Here is a 20552-nt window from a genome sequence, read left to right as displayed (position 1 = left end):
GGTATATTGGAAGGACTGGAGCATCCTCATTGATGCCAAGCTAATTTTAGCTCCCAGAAAAGGAATCACAATGGAAATCGAATCCAGTCACAGTGGTGGAGAATATCCCTTGACCATAGATATCGGGTGTCTCTGCGCGCCGTGGGAGTGGTGTGGCGTAGATATAGAAAGACACATGCTGTGACTGCTTTGTGTTCCCATCTGGTTTTGTGCTCCAGGTGCTGCTGCTGCTGAGACTTAAGCGCTCCATCCGGACTTCCCAGGAAAGATGATGCTCTGCAATCAGCAGCTTGCTTTGTGAAGGGGAACAATAAGAGTTGTTTTTTTTTTTTTGTTAACGGAGAGAGGCATGACCCTAAATGTTTGTGTATGTGTTCCCATTCATGCTCAAATGTTTATCGAATGTTTTGGTTGTCGTCAGGTTACAGTCCTGCCAGTTTTGTTGCTTATGATCCATTTAGTTTGATTTGTCTTTTAAGTTTGTTCGTTTGAAGCCATGCATGACAAAATATTTATTTTTAGCCTGAGTTTAAATATTTTATTTTTATTTTATTTTTCTCTATTTCTCTCAAAAAAAAAAAAAAAAAGTTGCAATGGCTCCTGTAATGTGACTTGATACTGGTGTCAAGTGGCGCCAAAGTTTCAAAAAGTTACAGTTCCACGTTTATTTATCTTTGCTATACCATCCCACTGAATGGGAGTCATTTCAATTAAAAGTCTAAAAGTAAGTGCCAGAGGACAGTGGTTCTTCCTTTTGACATAAGAGTAATGCAGTGCTGCCCCTCCTCCACTTGTTGCTGACTGAAACAAGGCTACCATGCTTTTTTTTCTTGTTTGCAATGAAGACAAACAAGGTGAAGTGGACGGCTTTCAGATAATTACGACTCATATTATTTGATGGCAGCTACCAAGATCCTCCAAGCTGTACCTTTAAGGTCCTGAAATGATACCTTTTTTTTTTTTTTAAGTTGCCTTTTGTACAAAATGAAAGATGTTTCACAGCAAACCCAAAACATACATAAAAACAAGTGAGGCTGAAACTTTGGAACATGGCGAGTTTAATCATACTTCGCAACTTTGGGTCATTTTCCAGTTTTTGAGTAATTTCTAGTGAAAACACTGATTAGAGTGGAGAGAGCAGGAGGTTGGTTGCTCCCCATATTTTTCATTAGTATTCATAGTCCCATGAATAATCTCTTTTTCCCCCCCTAAAACAGAAGTTTTCCACATATTCTGTTATTGCATCATAAAAGCCTTTAAAAACATATCAATGATCGCAGGAAAGAAAAGAGAGTTTCTTTCCAGAACAAGCCACAAGCCTATTTAATGATCGCACTAAATCTTTATACTCTGATGTTTCTGCTTGCATGATGATTCTAAAAAGAAACTTTGTAAAGTGGCGATTTGAGCCAGGCTATTATTGTCTGGTAATAATAAACATTTGAGAAGAAAATTTTGATATTTCAACAACCGAGACAGAGTTTGAAAACTCCAAATGTTTTCACACACGGCATAAGTTTATCTTGGTGCTAAATTTGATCTGCGTTTTCTAAAACACCAGTATGGGTTAAGATTTAATGTGGTCCCGTTAAACTCATGTACTATGCATCATTCTGTGAATATAATGACCATGCTGTCCACCATAAATGTTTTTTGATTATCCTAATACAAATAAGTAAAAAAAAACAATTTTCTCCAAGAAATACAATCAGACATTTTGTAAAATAGCTGCTCAGTGTATCAAATTCTGTAATCACTCCTATGATGTATTTTTTGATAATTTATGACACTATTACAGTTCCTGTGGAAACTTCTGTCAAGGTATAACATGAGGATATCATAATATTTCTGTTTTGGTGCTTATTGTGAGGAAAAGTAGTCGCCACGTTTTAACGAATCTCGCCTTTAAATAGTTTCTTTCAATTTTATCTCCGAGGTCTCAGATTATTTAGGAGTAGCTGCCTGCTGCTCTTCTGTACAATATTGGTTAGATTTTGGTGTAATGTGTAACGGTGTTTCTGCACAGCTCTTTGGATCAAAGCTTGCCTATTAGGTTTAGCTCTGTGCTTCAACTAGGCCATTTCAGGACCTTGGTACTCCATATTCAGCCGTTTGCTTCAGATTTGCTTCTTGTTTAAACTACAGTTGCACTGATAGCTGGACGTAAGTCAGATTTTTTTTTTTAAGATCTGGGTAAACAGAGGGATTCATGTCTGACTATAACCTGCTGACAGACCTGTGCTAGGCAAGGCAAGTTTATTCATACAGCACCAATCATACACAAGGCAAAGCGCCTTACAGTGCATCAAAGGAAAGATGGAAAGAAACAGTAAAAACATAAAAGTGTTGCATGAAAGACGATAGATGTTAAAATCCAGACATTAAACTAATAATTAGTCGGATTCTTTGATCAAAAGCTGGTGTAAACAAAATGTTTTCCATTATGAATTAAGGGGACAAACAGTTTCTGCACACAACAAACCAACATTATTGGCTTTTTAAAGTGTATAAAATATATTTACCTCGGAGATGCTTGGTCTGAACACACCGGTGTCCTAACCGAGCAACTGGATAAGATGTAATCATTTTTAGAGTGGCGGTTAAGGGGTTAAATGAACTACAGTTTGTTCTGTTACATAAGGAAGGATGCTTGTTTTGTTTGGGTGGTTTTCAAAGCTCATCTGATCTTTGAAACAGATTAGATGTGTGATCGTCCTGGTGTGAAAACACACTTTTGTCAACTTTAGCTTTCAGTTTGACAAGAATGGCTCACAGCGACACGCTAATGCGCCAACAGCTTCATGACTGACTGGGGAATCCCCTTAATAGCCCCTTCCAATTACATTTCTGCTTTTGTTTTTTAAATTCTCTTTTAAATTTTAAATGGCGTTATTGTCCTGCATTTCTTTCTTTCTGGTGTGTTGTAAAGCGCTTTGTGCAGCATGAGTTGTTGGAAATGGATTATGTATAAATAAACTTTCCCTTGAACGTCTTCTCCGATGTGTAGACTTTAATTACAAATAAGCACATTATCACTCCTCTGGGCAATTGCAGTGAATTATTTCTCTTAATGAAATGCAGTGCATCAGTTGAAATATAAATGCTTTTATAATTGGTGTGTGCATGTCATAAAGGTCGTTGTAAACAGCCATCCAGTTTTATACTACCTTGGTCTTTGCAGGGTTGTAGCTCATCACCAACAAACACATTCTCAGACTTGAGGGCAATTTAGAGAAACCCATTAAGTTAACAAGCATTTTTTTTTTCTTTTTTTAACTGTGGGAGGAAGTCAGAGTAGAGTTGAATCACGCCTGCATGTGGGAAACAAAGGGAATCCTGCAAAAAGGCAGGGACTCGAACACAGCACCATTTGCAACAAGACAACAGCTGCCCACTGCATCAGGGTGCAGCTCTAAACAGTTACAGCCAAGGCATTCAGCAGAAATACGTATATTTTTGCAGTTATCTTCTGCCTTCACCTGCAAGTTATTTGCAGCCCTCTATATCTGTACGTTTGGTTTGCCTTCATGTGTGCCAGATCTTGTTTATCCTGTCATTCAGCAGCTTCCTTGCTCGCACATCATTACATTAATTGCGCTCCACACCCAAGGATAGTGTCTCAGTCCAAGGGCTGCGACCCTTTTGTTGTGTCACTCTGCAGTGAAGGGAAGGAGATCACATTGCACATTCAAAATGCACAGGAGTAATTTAAAGAGCAGAACATTTGAACACCTATGTGTCAACATCGTATTATGTAGTTGGAGATTTTAAATCGTCTACACAATGTTTAATTAAATGTCATAAAATCCCTTCTTCACCTTGACGACATTGTTCGGAGAGTGTTACATGAAATCACAATAGAAATCACACGACACATTAGGAACAAACAGGATCAAAAACGAGGGGGAAACCACTAAACGTCAAGTAGTCCATCTCTTTGAATGTGATGATTTTAAAAAGAATCTCAAAACTGGACAAACATTTTCAATACACTGCCAAAAATTACAAAATCTTACCAAGTATTCTTGGTATAGTTTATTGTGCAGAATATCTCAGTACACTTGAAATAAGAAAAACAACTAACTTCTCAGCAAGTTGTATGAGCTCATTTCAAGCCAACTATATCTTAAAGCTGATGGAAACGTTCTGGTTCCAATAGCAGATTATGACAAAAAAATTATTTTTATAAGTGAAGTAAAATGCCAGTGGGTCTAGTTCTTTTTTTAAAATAAGAAAAAATTAAAAACGAGGAATGGTTAATTTAAAACAAGCTCCCATAACTCACTGAAAGATTACTTGTAAGTTAGTTTTGCCTTCTTTTAATTGTACCAGAAAATGTACAAAAAAAATATTTGGTAAGATTTTGTGTTTTTGCGGTCATATCGCTCCGCATCAATATATCCTCGTCATCCCCTGAAATTTGAAAATGAATAGAGGATAAAAATCTGAAACGGTTTTTAAACTGCTGAATGAAAATGTAAGTTTAATCCAGTTAGCCGTCAGCAGTAATTGTTACACCTTTGATATTACATTACAGCTAAATGTGTAATTTAATGCTTGTTTGATGCTCCACCTTAGCAGCAGGAGATTTATGAGCTTATATAACTTGGCTGAGAGACAGCAGTGAAATACAATACCTCACAATAAACACACCATATATGCGGCAGAAGGTGGTGATCGTCTGTCCAGGTCCTGAAGAGCAAATAAAAAGGAAATCAAATGACTCTCTAAAGAAATGAAACCAAGATATTAAGAGAAAAATCGAAAAGATTTCAGAGATCACACTGTGACTAATTAGGTTTTTTGTGTATGTCTTTAGAAAAAGATGGAAAAAAAAAGGTCATGGCGTACAGAAAAAGTGGCATCTTTGGTTCTTTACAACTAATGATGCAACAGTTCAACAACAAAAAAAAAAAGGAACAAGGATGTTTGCACTCCAGCTGTAAAAATCGCCCCTTGTTCTTCAAGTTCAGTGGGTTGAGTTAGGGAAGAACTTAAAGCCTAAAAAAGCGTCTTATCGGAATGGTGTGGTTGTTCAATATTTATTTATTCCTTGGGAGGCGTGGAGAACTTTGCAATTTTTCCAAAATGTTTGCGCTCAGCACATGGAGCACGCTCTTCCTCCAAAGAGCCGAAGCAGCATGTAGACAACAGGCATTTAACAGCATTAACAAGATAATTGCTGCCAGAAAAGGCAACGTCGCGTTCTGGGATTTTAAGGAGCAGTGCACACAAAATGTTTACTAAAAGTGATGGGAAGAAGTTTCCACTGACTTTCTGTTGCTCTGAGCGACCTTTGACCTCTGCTAAAATAATGTTAGATGCAACTGGACGTGACAAATAGCTGGTCTCTTGATACGTTGTTAGGAATCACCTTCTAGGACTATAACTAAAAGCCGCCGGGCTTTTAGTTATAGTCCTGATACAATCGTGTGAATTATTGACAGACATGCATTTAATCTCCATACGGGCCGGTAATATGACAATACAAAACACATATCCAGTAGAAATATTGGTGGCACAGCCCTCAAAGCCAAAGATGACAGATACCACAATGCCCTAAAGTGCATTAAATCTGTGATTCAATCCCCAAAATGCATCTGGAAGCTACATATATTCTTAAACTATGAAAAATAACATGTTTATTTGAAAAATGCCAACACCGTGCCGCCTTTAATATGTTAAAGGGAAGAAATTGACAAATTCCTTTGCAAAATTGAAACTCTACTTATTAATCCTGCATGTTGTAGATGTAGTTTCCTGTGCTGTTTTAAAAAGCCCAAATAAAGTCCATGTTGAATGCTTTTATAGGCCCGTCGGGAGCCCACTCTTATTGTCAGCCTCTTGTTTCAAGAACGTTTTGGTTTTAAATCCAAAATGAATCCCTTGCTGATCTCTTAAAGCTAACGCTACAATAAGTTGTTTCAATGTGCAATGCACTGCTTGCTATTCACTCCTGACTGGATTGTAAGGAATTGGAGATTGGGGGTAAATTGATAAAGCACATAGGACTTGATTTATCGCCCATGAGGCACATGGTGTGTCTTACTGTTTTATGCTCGTATGCTGAGTCGTCATATTCATTTCCCTCCTTTCTTCTGTTGCCTCATAAATGAGCCTTAAAGCAGTCAGGTTGCATTTTATCTGAAGGTTGCTGTTCAGTAACTTTTAAATGAAAATGTAGTTTTTGACTGAAATGTGATGCAAAGTGGACCTTGAAGCCTTTTGGATTAAACATCCGATGCAAAAATAGCAAGCACAGTATACTCAGTAGAATGAAGACAAAGGATTCTCAGCGGTGCACCAACTTCCTTAATTTTAGGAGACTGCCATCGTCCGGTACTCGCATGTGAAGCCGATCTTATCACCAGTTCTTCAGCCGAGGTCTAAAAATAACCGCCGTCTTCTTCTGGTTTCCCGTGAGAAAAGTTTGACTGACGGGCAGAACGGCCCACCAGGTCATGTCTGCATGTTTGCAGTCATCAGTAGTCGCTCCACTGTTGCCAACTCCCCGACTTTCTTGCAATCTCTATCCATATTGCAAACAAAAAAAAAAAGAAATCTGCGTCAGCCAAAATCGGAATCCGCAGGTCAGGCTTTTTCAATGATTGCAATCGGCCAGAAAACTGCAATCGGTGCACGCCTTAAAAAAAGATTGCGTACAAGCAGTGTGAGCACAAAGACAGTCATGAGAAACACTGAGAACTGTTATCAGGGGCTCTTTAAAAGATTACAAGAAAGTCTGGGTGTCTGGAAGAAAAAAAGGATTTTGAAATCGCTTAAAACTTTTACCTTTTTGTTCATTTGTTGACACCAATCATCGCATGCTAATGAACAGAGGAGCTTTAGAATAATGTGGAAACGTGCCAGAGTCTCATTTTAAATTGCAACTAAAAGCTATAAAAAGAAGGCAACTGTTTTTCCCATTGCTTTGTTCCATAACTTTATATATCAATGCTGTGTTAGAGGAGAGCAACATTATTGCTGTTTGGTCTGCTTATTGCTTTTGAGCACAGATGTGTTGCTATTAGAGTAATCCATCTTTGTTATTGTGTGCCGTTTGCTTCTGATGCTGTTTGGTGCTGCTCCCCAGCTGATGCCTCCCCGATTCACTGAGCCTGCGACACAAAACTGTGGATCAGAACATCGAGAAAAACTCAGTTAGACTCTAACCTGAAATCAAACTTCACATTATTGAGTCAAGATGAGTTAAGAAAACAAACAACAAAAAAACAATGAAACGGAACATTTTGAAAAGTTAAATATCATTAAGCTTTTTTTTTTAATGTTGTTTCAAATGACATTTTTTCAACACCCAACAAAACATTCAAATCTACAACATTGATCAGAACCACCAATGAAAGGTTTTAGAAAAGTGTTTACTCTTTCACTTATATCTGATTTTCTGGTGTGGTGTTATCGCCTTTGAAAAAAAAACAAAAAAAAAAAAAAACAAACAAAGCTACTGGAGCATCATCACCGGTCTGGAGACAACCCCCTTTTGAAGCCGAAAGTTTGACATTTGTTTATTTGACGGCACTTGTGAAGACTGGTGCATCTGCATGAGAGTCTGCAGACGCTACATGCACAGGTTTGTTGTCTACTCTTGGACTTCTCTGCTTGTTTTTGAAGGGAGTGTTGGATCAGAGTGGTAACAACGCTGTAACAACGATCACTTTTAAAGTCAATTTCACCACTTTTTGACTCCCACTCACCATAAGTTAAAGAGAATCATTTTGTGTAATTTATGAAGTTTTTTTTTATAGTGACAAAAATAATAAATAGAAAGTTTGAAATACAAAAACAGAGCCAAACCATTAGAATAATAAAAACCCTGCACTAGTATTAGTAGAAGTGTCCACTTTTGCAACCAGATTCTTGATACTTTCCACTTCAATATTTTACTTTTGTAACACACTTAGTTAAATTGTATGAAGGCATGCTAAAACAGAAGTTAAAAAAATATTGAGAATATTCAAACACGGGTCAAAAGGCTTTTAATATGCACTGTCCTGAGCCTGGTGAACACAGTGGCATTCTGACTGAAGTCTGGACAACAGAGCAGCAAATGATGTAGAGATTATAGAGCTTTTCTGATCTCATCACCCTTTGTCTTGTATGCTAAGCACAAAAATTAGGACAAATGTTATCACATCCTCACAACTCGCCAGCTGTCGTCATCTGTGATGGAAATGCTGGATAAATGTACGAAAATAGGAGCAGTGTGCAGCATAGTTGCTTCAAGCGCATGTTATTTATTGCCAGTGGAAACAAAGGACGCAGTTTATAATGTTCAAATATGTGCAGCTTTTGGCAAAGAAGAAGACAAAGTCCACACATGGCAGACGTCCAGGTGGCTTTCTGTGGGAATGTGTGTCTCAACCGGAAAAGGAATTATTTTTTAGCCATTTCCAGCAGTAATTTTAAACAAACAGAACATCCAGCATTAAAGACCCGTTCTTTTTGCTTGTCAAATAGTCTTGGTTTGTGTTCAAAAAGAAGATCTTCGTTACGCCTGTCACTAATCTTTAAGTTTGAACCCTGCATGAGGACATTTCAGCACAACCCGGGAGGAACACTAACGCTCTTTTGCAAGGCATTTCACAACTCGTTCAGCCATTTCTTCTAGCTACATATTGGCACACACCTCCATCAAAAGTTGGGCATTCGCTCCTTGACATTAGCTTCCCCTTTTTTCTTTTTGTGCAGCTTCTTGTTTTTGTTTTAATTTTCGTCAGCAGTTTTCTTTTTCAGCTGCTCAGCGAACAGCAACTCCTACGACTTCTAACCCCGGCCGTGTTCACAGAACTAACCATGCTCTACATTCAAAATGAGAACAAAAATCTACCAATTATAGACTCTACCCAAGAAACACAACATTTCCTCTGTTGTTTTTCTTTTTCTTTTTTAGAAATTGATAAAGACTTTGTATAGGTCTGTGAACATAACCCAGAATGGGTTCACTTGCCTTTACGGGCAGTTAATTGGACTGAATTGCCACAAAACTGTAGTTCTCCCTTAAATCCATTTGGTACGTCCTTTGCAAATCGATCTAATAGCCAAAGAACAAACCCACTACAGACTTGAGCCTGACTTAGAGGTGGAAAGTCGCTAATGGACTTTTAAATGGTGTCATTCCCTTGATGGAACTCGTCTGAAGATAACCACAGACTATCTTTAAAGCATTTGCTCTCCCCTTTTTGTATGCTGCACTCATACATGCAATGTGATAGGTGCAAATGAACAGATAAGGCAATCATGATGAGGAAAAAAAAAAAGCGTCTCAGTAGTGTGGCGACAACACCCACTCGTTCCTCGTCTGTGCGTTTTTTCCCCTCTGCACCTTAAGTATCTCCAACTCTCTTTGTGGTTGTGAAAATTCCCCTCCAGTCATCTTTTTAATGTTGAAGTATTATGGCTGCACCATCTGCATATAGCCACAGGAAGCTCTGGGGGTGAAAGACATGCTGCAAAAAACTAAAAAGCAAAACATGGAAAAAAAAAACAATAACGCCTGACCTGTGTGTTTTTGGACAGTTGCTTTTCAAGTAAGAATAAAATGCAGGATGCCCAATGAAGTTATTTTTCTTACAGATTTTGCTAAATTAAAATGAGAAAGAGGTGGTTGTAATTGTGTAAAAGTTATAGCTATTTAGAGGAAATGGAAGATCTATTATCAAAGTCTTAAAAATATAAAAAGCATATGTATAACATGCATATATACAGTATATGCACAGTGCAGAAAAGAAAGCAAATATTTTTCCATATGACTCAGCTCTCACGCAAGTATCGTCACTGCTGAACTTCCACTGGCGACTGGTTGCTGTATCTCATGAGGTAAAGGTACGAAAACAACATGAACTTTTAGGCAGACAAGCAGCCAGAGTAAAAAATGAGGTTGACCAATTTCTCCACATTGATAGCTTGGGTTTAAATGTCATTGTTACAAATGTGTTGTTTTAAACTTAACAAAAGACAACACTTATTTCCCCACACTACTGTGTGTGAGTGGCTGCAGTCCAGGTTGATGTTCTGGAGAACTTTAGCCTTTGCTTTACTGTCAAATGACTTTAAAAAAATTTTTTTAAAAAGCTTCACGTTTTCTCAAAATTCAAAGATGAATGCATGCATGAAAGTACTTCAGCTGAGGTGATGATAAACTGGTGGCGTGGCTAGTCTGTATGATGTTCAGCAGCAAAAGCTCCGTGCATGATGAGCAGCTGAAAGGACGAGGGCTGCTGACGGGCCGAAAGAAAAGAAAACGCCTCCGTTTTATTTTTTTTTTGAAGCTCTTAAAAGCTCTCTGTGAAGTCAGACACATTGTCTGTCTGCTACATTTTTCCCTGAACACATGTTGAAGGAAGGTTTTTGTCCCACATTTGTTTAATGCAGTCTCTATTTCAATATACAACATGTTTCTGCTGCCCATTAGCACGAATAAGCTAACAGTAGCATTGGATTTGTTTGCCCCTACTGAATTCACAATAGTCTTAATTTTTGGCACTGAAACTGCACCATAAATCTACTTAACTAGGCTTTATCGACCCATTTATCACCTTTGTAAGAGTTTACTCCTTAATCTCACTACAAAGCGCATTAAACATGTCTCCAGAGATATGGGACTTCTTCAGATGCTGAGTATTTCTCTCCATTGTCTCTGGCGGGTCAGCTGTCTGCACCCTGCCACGTGTAATGATGCGGCACTGCAATCGAATCAGGGAGAGTGTAAAAGAGTGAGCGAGAGAGAGAGATGGGTAGGAAGAGTCCACCAGGACTGGTGGATGGAAAATAATGAGTCGCAAAATGTTGACATCCATTATGGGGTCTGTTTCCTCAAGCATGCATGTTATCTGCGTCTTGAGTGTCTCTGACAGGATGTGCTCATTTACACCAGGCAAAATGGTTTAGGAAGTTAGGGAAATGTTTGCCTTAATAACCAGTTTGGCTTGAAGAGTGAATTCTGCAAATAGATTAGTGATAAAGCTACGACAAATTCCCTGGTTTTCATTCTCTGTAAAGAGCCTAAACCAACTTTGTGGTCATTAACACACAGCACCTCGCAAAAGCATTCATGCTCCTACAACATTTCTTTTATATTCTGTTGTGCTATGACCAACAATCAACGTATTTCATTATTTATTTTTCTGACAAAAAAAACTCAGAAAAGTATGACATGCCTTTGTATTCTGCCCCATTAACCCTAACAAGTATGTAAATAAAGTGAGGGCTCAGGGATTCTTTTGAGAATATATCGAATAAACGGCAACATGAGAACCAAGGAAAACGGCAGTTGTGAAGAATTTTAAAGCAGTTATGAGAAAATATCAGTAATTAACCTGAGAGGCATCCAAGGTGGCAACTTACAGAACCATATGTGTTGTGGTAAACAAGTCCTATGAACCAGGCCTACTGTTAAAACGGTGGTGGCTGCATCATGCTGTGTGAATGCGTTTCCTCAGCAGGGACAGGGAAGCTGCTGGAAGATAAATGAAGCTAAATATAGAGCTCTGGAAAAAAATTAAGAGACCACTGAAAATGATCAGCTTCTCTGATTTTACCACTCAGAGGTTTATGTTTGAGTAAAATGAACTTTGCTCTTTTATTCTACAAACTACTGACAACATGTCTCTGAAATTCTAAGCAAAAATGTAGTATTTACTTGCAGAAAATGAGAAATGGTCAAAATAATAAAAAACGATGCCGTGCTTTCAGACCTCAAATGATGCAAAGAAAACAAGTTTAAATTTATTTAGATAAAACAACACTAATGTTTTAACTCAGGAAGAGTTCAGAAGTCAATATTTGGTGGAAGAACCAGGAGGTTTTCGATAACCAGGAGGTTTTCAGTTAACTCAAAATAATCCGAGAATAAAGTCATAATAATATGAAAATGAAGTAGTATTTTTAGGAGAAATCTGATGCGAAAAATAAAAAATTAAATTGAGGAATGTTGAGCATCTTGTGAAGTTATACTTTATATACTTTAAAAAATGAAAATGGGCAGTGGGCTCTTCATTCTTTCCAGAGCTAAATACGAGACAATGTTGGGTGAAAAATTAATACTTTTGCATCGTGCTGTAACTGCATCATTGGTTCTGCTTCCTTTAACTCCGAGGCCTTTACATACAAAAAGCTTGCAGAAGGTTTGCAACTATGAACTGTTTACATAGTGTGTGTATGAACACGTTTGCTTTTGCAGGCCTAATATATCCTTAAGCATGTTCATAATAGGAACATTTAAAGTGCACCTTCATGCCCCCCCGTTTCTTTTCTGCTTCTGCTCTGCTCTCTAAGCACCCAGTGATACATTATCATGCTCCTGTTTAAGGAGATCCTGACATGTCATCAGTCTCGGCCCCACAGCCCGCAGAAAGAGAGCGGCTCGTGATTTGTTTCCCCTCTCCGTGGGGGCTCAAAGTCCGCCGAGAGCACCATAAGAGGCAGGGTGGCATGCAGGAGCACAAGCCAGAGCCGGGTTGGTAAACGCAGAGCGGGGACGAGGGGGCGGCCGCGTGTTTGAAATGTTTTTGGCAAGGCTGCGTGATGAATTAGGCGGGACGATAACTTTGTGTGGAAATAACAAATCGCTGAACCAGAGCAGCTTCTTGATCAGAAGCCAAGGCTGTTAAGGGATTGCTCGCTATTGTTCCTAAGATATTTCATTTCTCTGATGTTATCAGAGGCGGGTTTTTTTTTAAAGTCTTAATCAAATTTTTGCGTCATGCCTTCGTCAGTAAAGGATTTATATAAAACATGTCTTTTTAACCTTTTTACTCTGCTGCTGTAAATTATCCCATCACTTGACTTTACTCCTTCCTCTTCACTGCACAAACACAAAATCTTACCTGGCACTTTTGGTTTTTAGTGCATGTAAAATAAGACAAAACTAATTTGCAAGTAACCTTCCAGCAAGAGGTAGGAGCTTGTTTTTAAAAAGGACTAGTTCCACTGGCAGATTATTTCATTTATAACGATACATTTTTCTCTTGTTATCAGTGAAATAATCTGCCAGTGGAACTACGGGGTCCTTTTTTTATTTTTTTTTTTTGTGGCAATATTAAGGAATTGTTGACTTAAAACAACCTCATATATCTTGCGGAAAAGTTTGGGTTTTTTTGGAAATAGTTGCACACAGACACATAGCTCTCAGTCATCTTTGAAGGGAGAGCCTGTAGGATCTCACAGCAGCACTCAAAGCAAATCTGGTACAGATTAGTTCTCAGCAAGCAGCCAGAAAAACAACTTTTCTGAAAGGCTTTCATTTTGTATTTTACATAATTTACCAATCTATAGGCGCTAGATCAGTTATTCAGCCACACTTTCACAATGATTAATGATTTTAATCTGCTTGGATTATTTATGTGACAAACCGCAGATGCTAACCCAGAGTGACATGATAACTAGCTGGTTGGTTAAATCAACGACTTTACTGCTGTGATAACTTTATTTAACAGGTTTTTCTTGACCTGTTTTCTGTCTAGAAAGTAATTTACAGAATGATTATATTTTTGAGGAGTGAAACACCTCTGACCTATTGGTACATTGATTATCTTTTATAGGAAAAGGTTATTTGATTTTTAATCATTTCTTTGTGAAACAAAGTGGCATCTACTTCCACTTCTCGCTTCCCTTCGATGCCTCATGAATTAAAGTGAACTTTTGTATCTGATGACAATGAGGAAGAGGGATTGAAACCGTCTAAGTACAGACACCATTTATTGCACTTCTCTACAACCACAAACCAAACTACGTTCTATCTGGCCTTTATGTTAAAGAGCAACACAAATGTGTGCAACAGTCGGGGGTGGAAATGATGCAGATTTTGTTTTACAGCTTTTACTTTGTATTTCTACCAGTTTCAAGCATCGTAGGGAATATTGCTTTGCCCGTCTGGTGTGTTCCAGGAGGCTGAATGCGAAGGCACTCATGTTCATAACGTAAGAATTGGAAAGACATGCACCTTCTGCTTTCCAACTTAAAAAATACGCACCACTCAGTTTGTAATTGTACATCAAAATAATGTAAAACTTAAATTGTTGATTGTAGAAAAATAAAAAATAAAAAATGAATAGGAGCCAATTTGTTGAATTTTATTCTGAGTTTCTTTGTTGAGTTCTTTATCAGAATTGACTTTGGCCCTCAGGATAAATGATATTAAAAATTGAAAAAGTGAACTACTTTATTGAATGTCTCAATTTAAATGTGCTAGATTTATGCTTTCTTGCATTCAGTCTTTTATTTCACATTTTTAAGCGGTAAGTTACATAAATTTTCTTGAAGCTGCAGGAGCTACTTTAATGTGCATGCACCTTTATCGATAACAGACAGCCCAATTTGACAGCACTTTTATGAATCTGAAACTTGCAAATGGAAGAACACACATTTGATTACAATGTAACTTCCTGGATGGCTAAAGCTCATAAAATTCATAGTGGCAAATGCAAGAGGCTTCAGGTAAAACTGGGAGATGCTAACTTGGCTTGTTTATCACAGTTTTCCTTGTACTTAATTTAAAATGGATTCTTGTTGTGCTGCTCTCACTCATACTTCATCTCTCAAGTGTGTTAGGTAATGGCTCTGATGCAATATTGGTTTTGCAACTAGAAAACTTCCAGAGTAATATGTACTAAAAGCAAATCAACAACATCTGGACATTTGGGTTGTTCCACCCTGTACAGCGAACGCTCTTGCTTTTAATCTGAGGTTGTGGCCAAGAAGACTGAATGAACCAAAGCTTTGATTCCAGATGGAGTTTTAGATGAACATACAAAAGAAATTACATCTAAACTGAACCAAGTTCTACTTGCTCTAAAGTCATTTTTGAGATTTAAATGCTGCGTGAGCAATCCCGCTCACAAACCGACAGTAAAAAGGCTTCAAGCGCCATTCCTCCTGCACGATGGTCATTTTAATTCAATCCACGCAGCTTAAATCCGGCCTGATCTCCTGCAGGTGTCTCCACGGGTCAATGCAAACGATCCCCTCTGTGTGAAACTGCGGGGTGGCGAACACAGTCAGGTCTGCGTCTCGTCCCTCCGGTAGTTTGTCCTCCGTCTGGACTCGCTCATTTGGCCCCTCGCACATTGTCCTGAGCTTATTAGATTTCAATCCAGGCCCTAGCAACAAACACAACATTTACACCAAGGCACAAGGGCTCTCAATCAGCACAGGTCATTAATTAGGCTACTGTTTGTTGGATATTTCATGAAGAAAATGGAAAATTGTTGATGGAGGAGAGAAGCAAGGTGGCGAGCTTCCTGGGCCAGCTGCTGCGTCTCTCTCTCTCTGCCCACGGTGATTCAGCAGCCAGCTGCTGCCTCTTCTGTCTGGGCCGCCTGTCTACAGTCTGTCAAACTTCAAATGTCTGTACAAAAGAAAACCTCGTAGCCAAGTCATGATTGTTCACATTCGGGTCAGTTTGTGGTTGCAAAACAGAATTCTCACAATGTGTATTTATTAGAGAGCCGCCTGCTGATATTTGATAGCGCTTTGTGGCGTCTGAGTTAGATAAACCACAGCGTGAAGCCTGCACTGTATCTCGCTACAGTGCAGGAAATGCTGCACTGTATTTGTTACAGACACATCAGCTTCTGCAAACAACATTGTTGCATTTTTTTAAAATTGAAACGTGAGAAAACTGCAAAACAATCAACAGCCTAGATGCATCGTAAAAGTTTTCATACCGTGTCGAACACTTGACCGTCACGAGTTTGAGTCCCGTCCTGTTGACCTTTCGGTCGCATGTCTTCCCCCCGCTCTCAAAACCCTCTTTCCTGTCGTTTCACTATCAAGTAAAGGCCATGAAAGCCAAGAAAAGTTAATAAAAAAAAGCAAAAAAAAAACCTTCACCAAAGCTTTCTCTATGCTTCTACTTGGTTCTCTGTGATGCTTTTTGTTCACAGAACAGCTGTGTTTTTACTTCGATTACATTACATACATAAAGCATTTACTAATTAAATTATAATCTAGATTATTTAGCCTCAGATGGTCAGGTAATCGATATTTACTGAAAAAGACAGATATCACCATCTCCTGCGAAACAAAAAAACGATTCCCATGCTAGACAAACAGGCGGAAGCAAGTTCTCACACGGTCGCGCCTTTTCAATTTTACTCTCCTGATCCAAAAACACATTGATTTTTGAATTAAATGATCGTTTATTCGGCAGGCAGGTCATCAGTCTCTTCAGCTGTTGTTTTGCAGATGAAATGTTTTGTCTGCTAAGAAACAACTAGCACAGTTGTGGTAAAACAAAACCTGCCTGGGGATGTTTGGCTGCAGTGTGTGAAAATGTGACAACCTTTGTTGTGGCTAAATAATCTGAGAAGCCGGCAGCGCTCTTCATTGTGAGGCAGACATTAAAGGAGAGTTTTCAGTAAAGAAGTTCGACTATCAGAAGCCATTTCCTTGAGTTGACCTTTTGTACATTGGAGAAAAACCTGACTGTCGGTTTCAGTTGTCCTCCCACTGATGGAAACAGTCTTTAAAATCAACAGCAAAGTGGGGAAAGCAACACAAGGAAGCAAATCTATTCAGCAGACATGCATTAGCTGATTTTAAATAAGAGTCGTTTGCAGGGCCTTCTGCTTCATCCATTACTGATGGAAAAACCTTTAAGGAGTCATTATGTGTGCGTGAATCATCTTGATTCTTAGGTGTTTGCATATTTCTGATAGTTTAGGTTACATACAGAAGAGACCAAAGCAGCAGGTCGTCAAAAAAAAAACAAAAAAAAAAAACATTTATGTTTTATATCTATCTTTTTATTTTTACCCATGAAAAGTAAATTCTGTGTCTAATCATAACCTTCTCTCCTCCTCAGATTGCCGGCTTTATGAATGCCGTTAAGCCGTTCTCTGGAGACAGCGAAAACTTCAGAGCGTTCCGCTTTTACTCTTTAAACGCCATCATGGATCCTTGGGTCTTCATCATTTTCCGCAAGTCGGTGTTTCGTCACCTCTGCTCCCTGCTGTCCTGCCGGTTCGGCAAAGGCGACATGAAGTCGACGGATCACTGCGCCTTGTCTTTCCCACTCGACCACTCCATACACCGCAACCCGTGAACACAGAAGCTGCACTTACTGACAAAACTGACTCTCTACCACAACCCAGAGCAAACTCGTTAGCAGGGAAGGATGAAGTAGTCCAGGCGGAGAGACTGCCTGGTCCGAAGGACGGTTTAACAGACCTCTGGAGTGAGAGGGATCTTGAATGTACAGCTTGTATTCAGAGACAGATGATTCTCTGATTGTGTCTGTCACCGTCATTCCACCTCAACACCGCAAAAGGAGCCGTGCCATAAACCGAAGCCCAACTGCTTCGATCAGAGTGACCAAATATGCACTCTGATAAACTGTTGTGGATATTTAACATGCATTACTGTATGCTATCACTTTCCTCACAACTATTTTCTGAACACACACACACACAGTGAAACTTTTGACCTCTACTGTTCACTTGAAGCATTTGACGTCATACTGCAGCCATCGTCAGGGACAGGTGACTTCAGATAAGCATGTCTAATTAAAATGAGTTGTGTGTAGAAACTGGTGGGGACTTGTACAGTACGATTGAGAACGTGTGCAACAAACTCGAGTGCAGAGAAGCCATAATACCAAACCACAGACCGAAGTTGCTTTTGTTCGCCTGCTTTACTTCATATCAAATTCTGCTCGATTCGGTTTGTTTTCGATGCTCCATCTCACTACACATCAACTCGTATCCAGAAATATATGATGAAATGAATCCAGCCATGTAGGTAGATTCAAATTATGTTAAATACATACTAGTATCACCCTAGTTATGATGGAGAGCAGCCACATCCAGTTTGTAAAACATTTTCTGTCTAAAGGAATCACAACGGGCAGTTTAGAGCAAAACTACTTTATTTCATATATGCTTCTTGTTCAATATTGATATCAGTGTAGGCTGTGGTAACGATATGGAGTCAAGTGTTCATTTTATTTTTCTGGAGGTTCAGGTGGGACTTGTGCTGTTTACAGATACGTGATCAGTAGATTTACTTCTTCCAAGTTTTGATCACGACAGAGGTGACGAAACACCGACTTGCTGATCTAAATGTTTATTGAATGTCTCTGCTCCATGTATCGTAAAAGTTCTATAAAATCCTGTGTAATCATCGTTGTGTTCATCTCAAAAGGTGTGTTCATTGGACTTCCTTCAGTGTCATTATTTGTGCGTGTGAAAGAAATCTTTACCGTTTCAAAACTTCAATTGTTTTTAAATGACTGACTAACAATGGCTAAAATAGTTATTTAATGTAAAAAAATGTGGGGGTTTTTTCCCATTAGAATTTCTGTAAATTATTCAACTTTGTCATTTTGATGGATATATGACCTGGGTGACATCGGAAGATGCTCTTCCATTCTAATTTGCTGTCAGATTTTCAGGAAACCAAGCTGGTCCAGTTGTGCACAGCCATATTCATGGCAATATAAGTTAATCAAATATGATCATGTTCAAGTTCAATAACATGCTATCAAACAATTATCAAACAATGTCAGTAAATCAAGCTCTGACTCCTACTAAAACATTGTCCATCTCAGGAAATACAGTACACTCTACATGTGTCCCCTCTTAGACACCGGCCCCTAACCAATCCTGTCCTGTTTTTAGTCATGTTAGTATTTTCACTTCCTGTTTTAATGTTTTGTAATAGCAGGTGTTGACAAGTTGACGCCTGGTAGCCATTTCCTGACAATGACCAGTACACTTTTGCCTCACTTCATCTGGCCTTTTCGACTTTACAGAGTCTCTGCAGTAAAACTGTAGCCTCTCAGGCTAAATTAGTCAAATGTGCACATCCTCTTAAAGATAAGTCTGCAGGCTTGTAGAATTTCTCTTGTGAATGTCATGAGGTGTAAAGCCTTATGCCTAATTTTAGACTGGATTTTGAAAAACAAAGTCCTGAATGCCAAACTGACAAGTTTTCTTAAAGTATTGGTTAATTCTTTTTAAAAACAAGTGAAAATTTGTTGGTATTTTAGTAAACACTGTTCCACCTGCAGCAAATGATTGTAGTAAGAAAAGTTAAAGAAAATCCGATGTATTATGTTTGAATCTGTTGCCTGAAGGTCCTGGGTTTAAACCATGTGCAGAGTTTGCATGTCCACTTGATGGTTTGGTCAGACCTTAAGCTAACTGAATGTACTAAATTGCCCTTAAGTGTAAGTGTGTGCTTGCATAGATCCATAGTTGTGCCTCGAGTTTCTTGAGCAGGTATATTAAATAAATTATGCTGCTGCGTTTAATTTTCTAGCTTTACTGAATGTAAGATTAAAACCAAACCAAACAAACATCGTAGTATTCCTTTAATGTAATCTACAGTCTTTTGTTTTAACAACATTCAAGTATTTCTTTAGACCCACAGTAAAGTAGAAAGATGCCCCAAGATGACATTTTATCACTGTAGTTTAACCCATATAATTATTGTATTAAATGCACATGATTTCACTTTTCCATCTCTCTGTCGCTGATTTCAAAGCTACCTAGAGTGATCTGTGTGAAAGCTTTCCGCTTTTGGAAACGTCTGCTGCTTCAACGTGCACTGTGAGAGTAAACTGTAGATTTATGATGACTATTTTTTATTTAAGGTCAGTCACTGTGCTCTTTGTTATAAGATCATCTATTTTTGATGGAATGCAACAGGCATGGTGAAGTGTTATGTTATTTTATTTTTTTACATTTTACTGTATGCAGTCACCTTTTGTTTATATGCATGACCAGTGCAATTTGTACACGTTTCTTCCTGCACATTTTCTTTGTGAAGTGTAAGTAGTTATTTGAGCTGTAAAAATGGAGCAATCCAATAAAATATTTCCACCATAAATAAAAATGTGTGAGATCTTCTTTAGCAAGAGGTATAAGCATGAAAATTAGAGTCAGTGGCATTTTCAGCAGAAATCATTTACATTTAGAACGTGATGCTGAGTTTGTCTTTGAGAGTACTGGGAATGTCGCAGTATTGCAAGAAGCATTTTTATGTTTACAGATTTATAAGAGCTGTAAAGCAATATACTATTTCAACCCAAGTACAACTTTACGCTTATTTGACAAGGGCAGTGATGTCTTCAGGAATTCTTAGAAAGCAAAACGGCAAACACTTCATATGTTGACTGATGCCAACTTTTCCAAAACTCCACCGAGGTGTAACAGAGCCAAAAAAAGAAAAAAGTTGATAGCATCTCATTTAAATGTATTGAGTTGTAATGCAGCCCAGGGAGCTGTGAGTAAAGCTGTAGCACCACCTAGTGGTAATCAAAAACTAAAACTGAAGAAAGTGAGAGGGTCTCATCTATAATACTGTCCACTGCAAAATGTGTTCGTACTTATTGTACTTTCTACATCATAACCACAAACTGCAGTGCATTTTGTTCAATCTGTGTGTAAAAGACTAAAGCATCACATAATTATAAAATAGCTGCAAAAAACCTGTACAATATTTCAAAATTTGGGATTTTGAAATGCCTGGGAACATATTCCCAGGGTGACATGGTGATGGCAGCACCATTCTTCAGCAGGGCCAGGAAGGCT

General features: G+C 38.5%; 1 protein-coding gene across 2 annotated transcripts in view; it reads left to right on the top strand.

The window, feature by feature from the left end:
* Positions 1 to 19854, top strand: part of ptgir (prostaglandin I2 receptor) — a 31448-nt gene extending 11594 nt beyond the window's left edge. The window contains exon 3 of one of the 2 annotated variants that reach the window (XM_032545623.1): positions 16823 to 19854. In XM_032545623.1, coding sequence (XP_032401514.1) covers positions 16823 to 17062 — 240 coding nt within the window. In that variant the 3' untranslated portion in view covers positions 17063 to 19854. Of the gene's footprint in view, positions 1 to 218; positions 2993 to 16822 lie in introns of those variants that run through there. The other variant, XM_032545624.1, reaches the window with a different exon arrangement.
* The last annotated feature ends 698 nt before the right edge of the window (positions 19855 to 20552 follow it).

The sequence above is a fragment of the Xiphophorus hellerii genome, chromosome 18 (assembly GCF_003331165.1).
Source record: "Xiphophorus hellerii strain 12219 chromosome 18, Xiphophorus_hellerii-4.1, whole genome shotgun sequence".
In the NCBI taxonomy this organism is placed as follows: Eukaryota; Metazoa; Chordata; class Actinopteri; order Cyprinodontiformes; family Poeciliidae; genus Xiphophorus; species Xiphophorus hellerii.
This window is presented reverse-complemented; position numbering and strand designations above follow the sequence as displayed.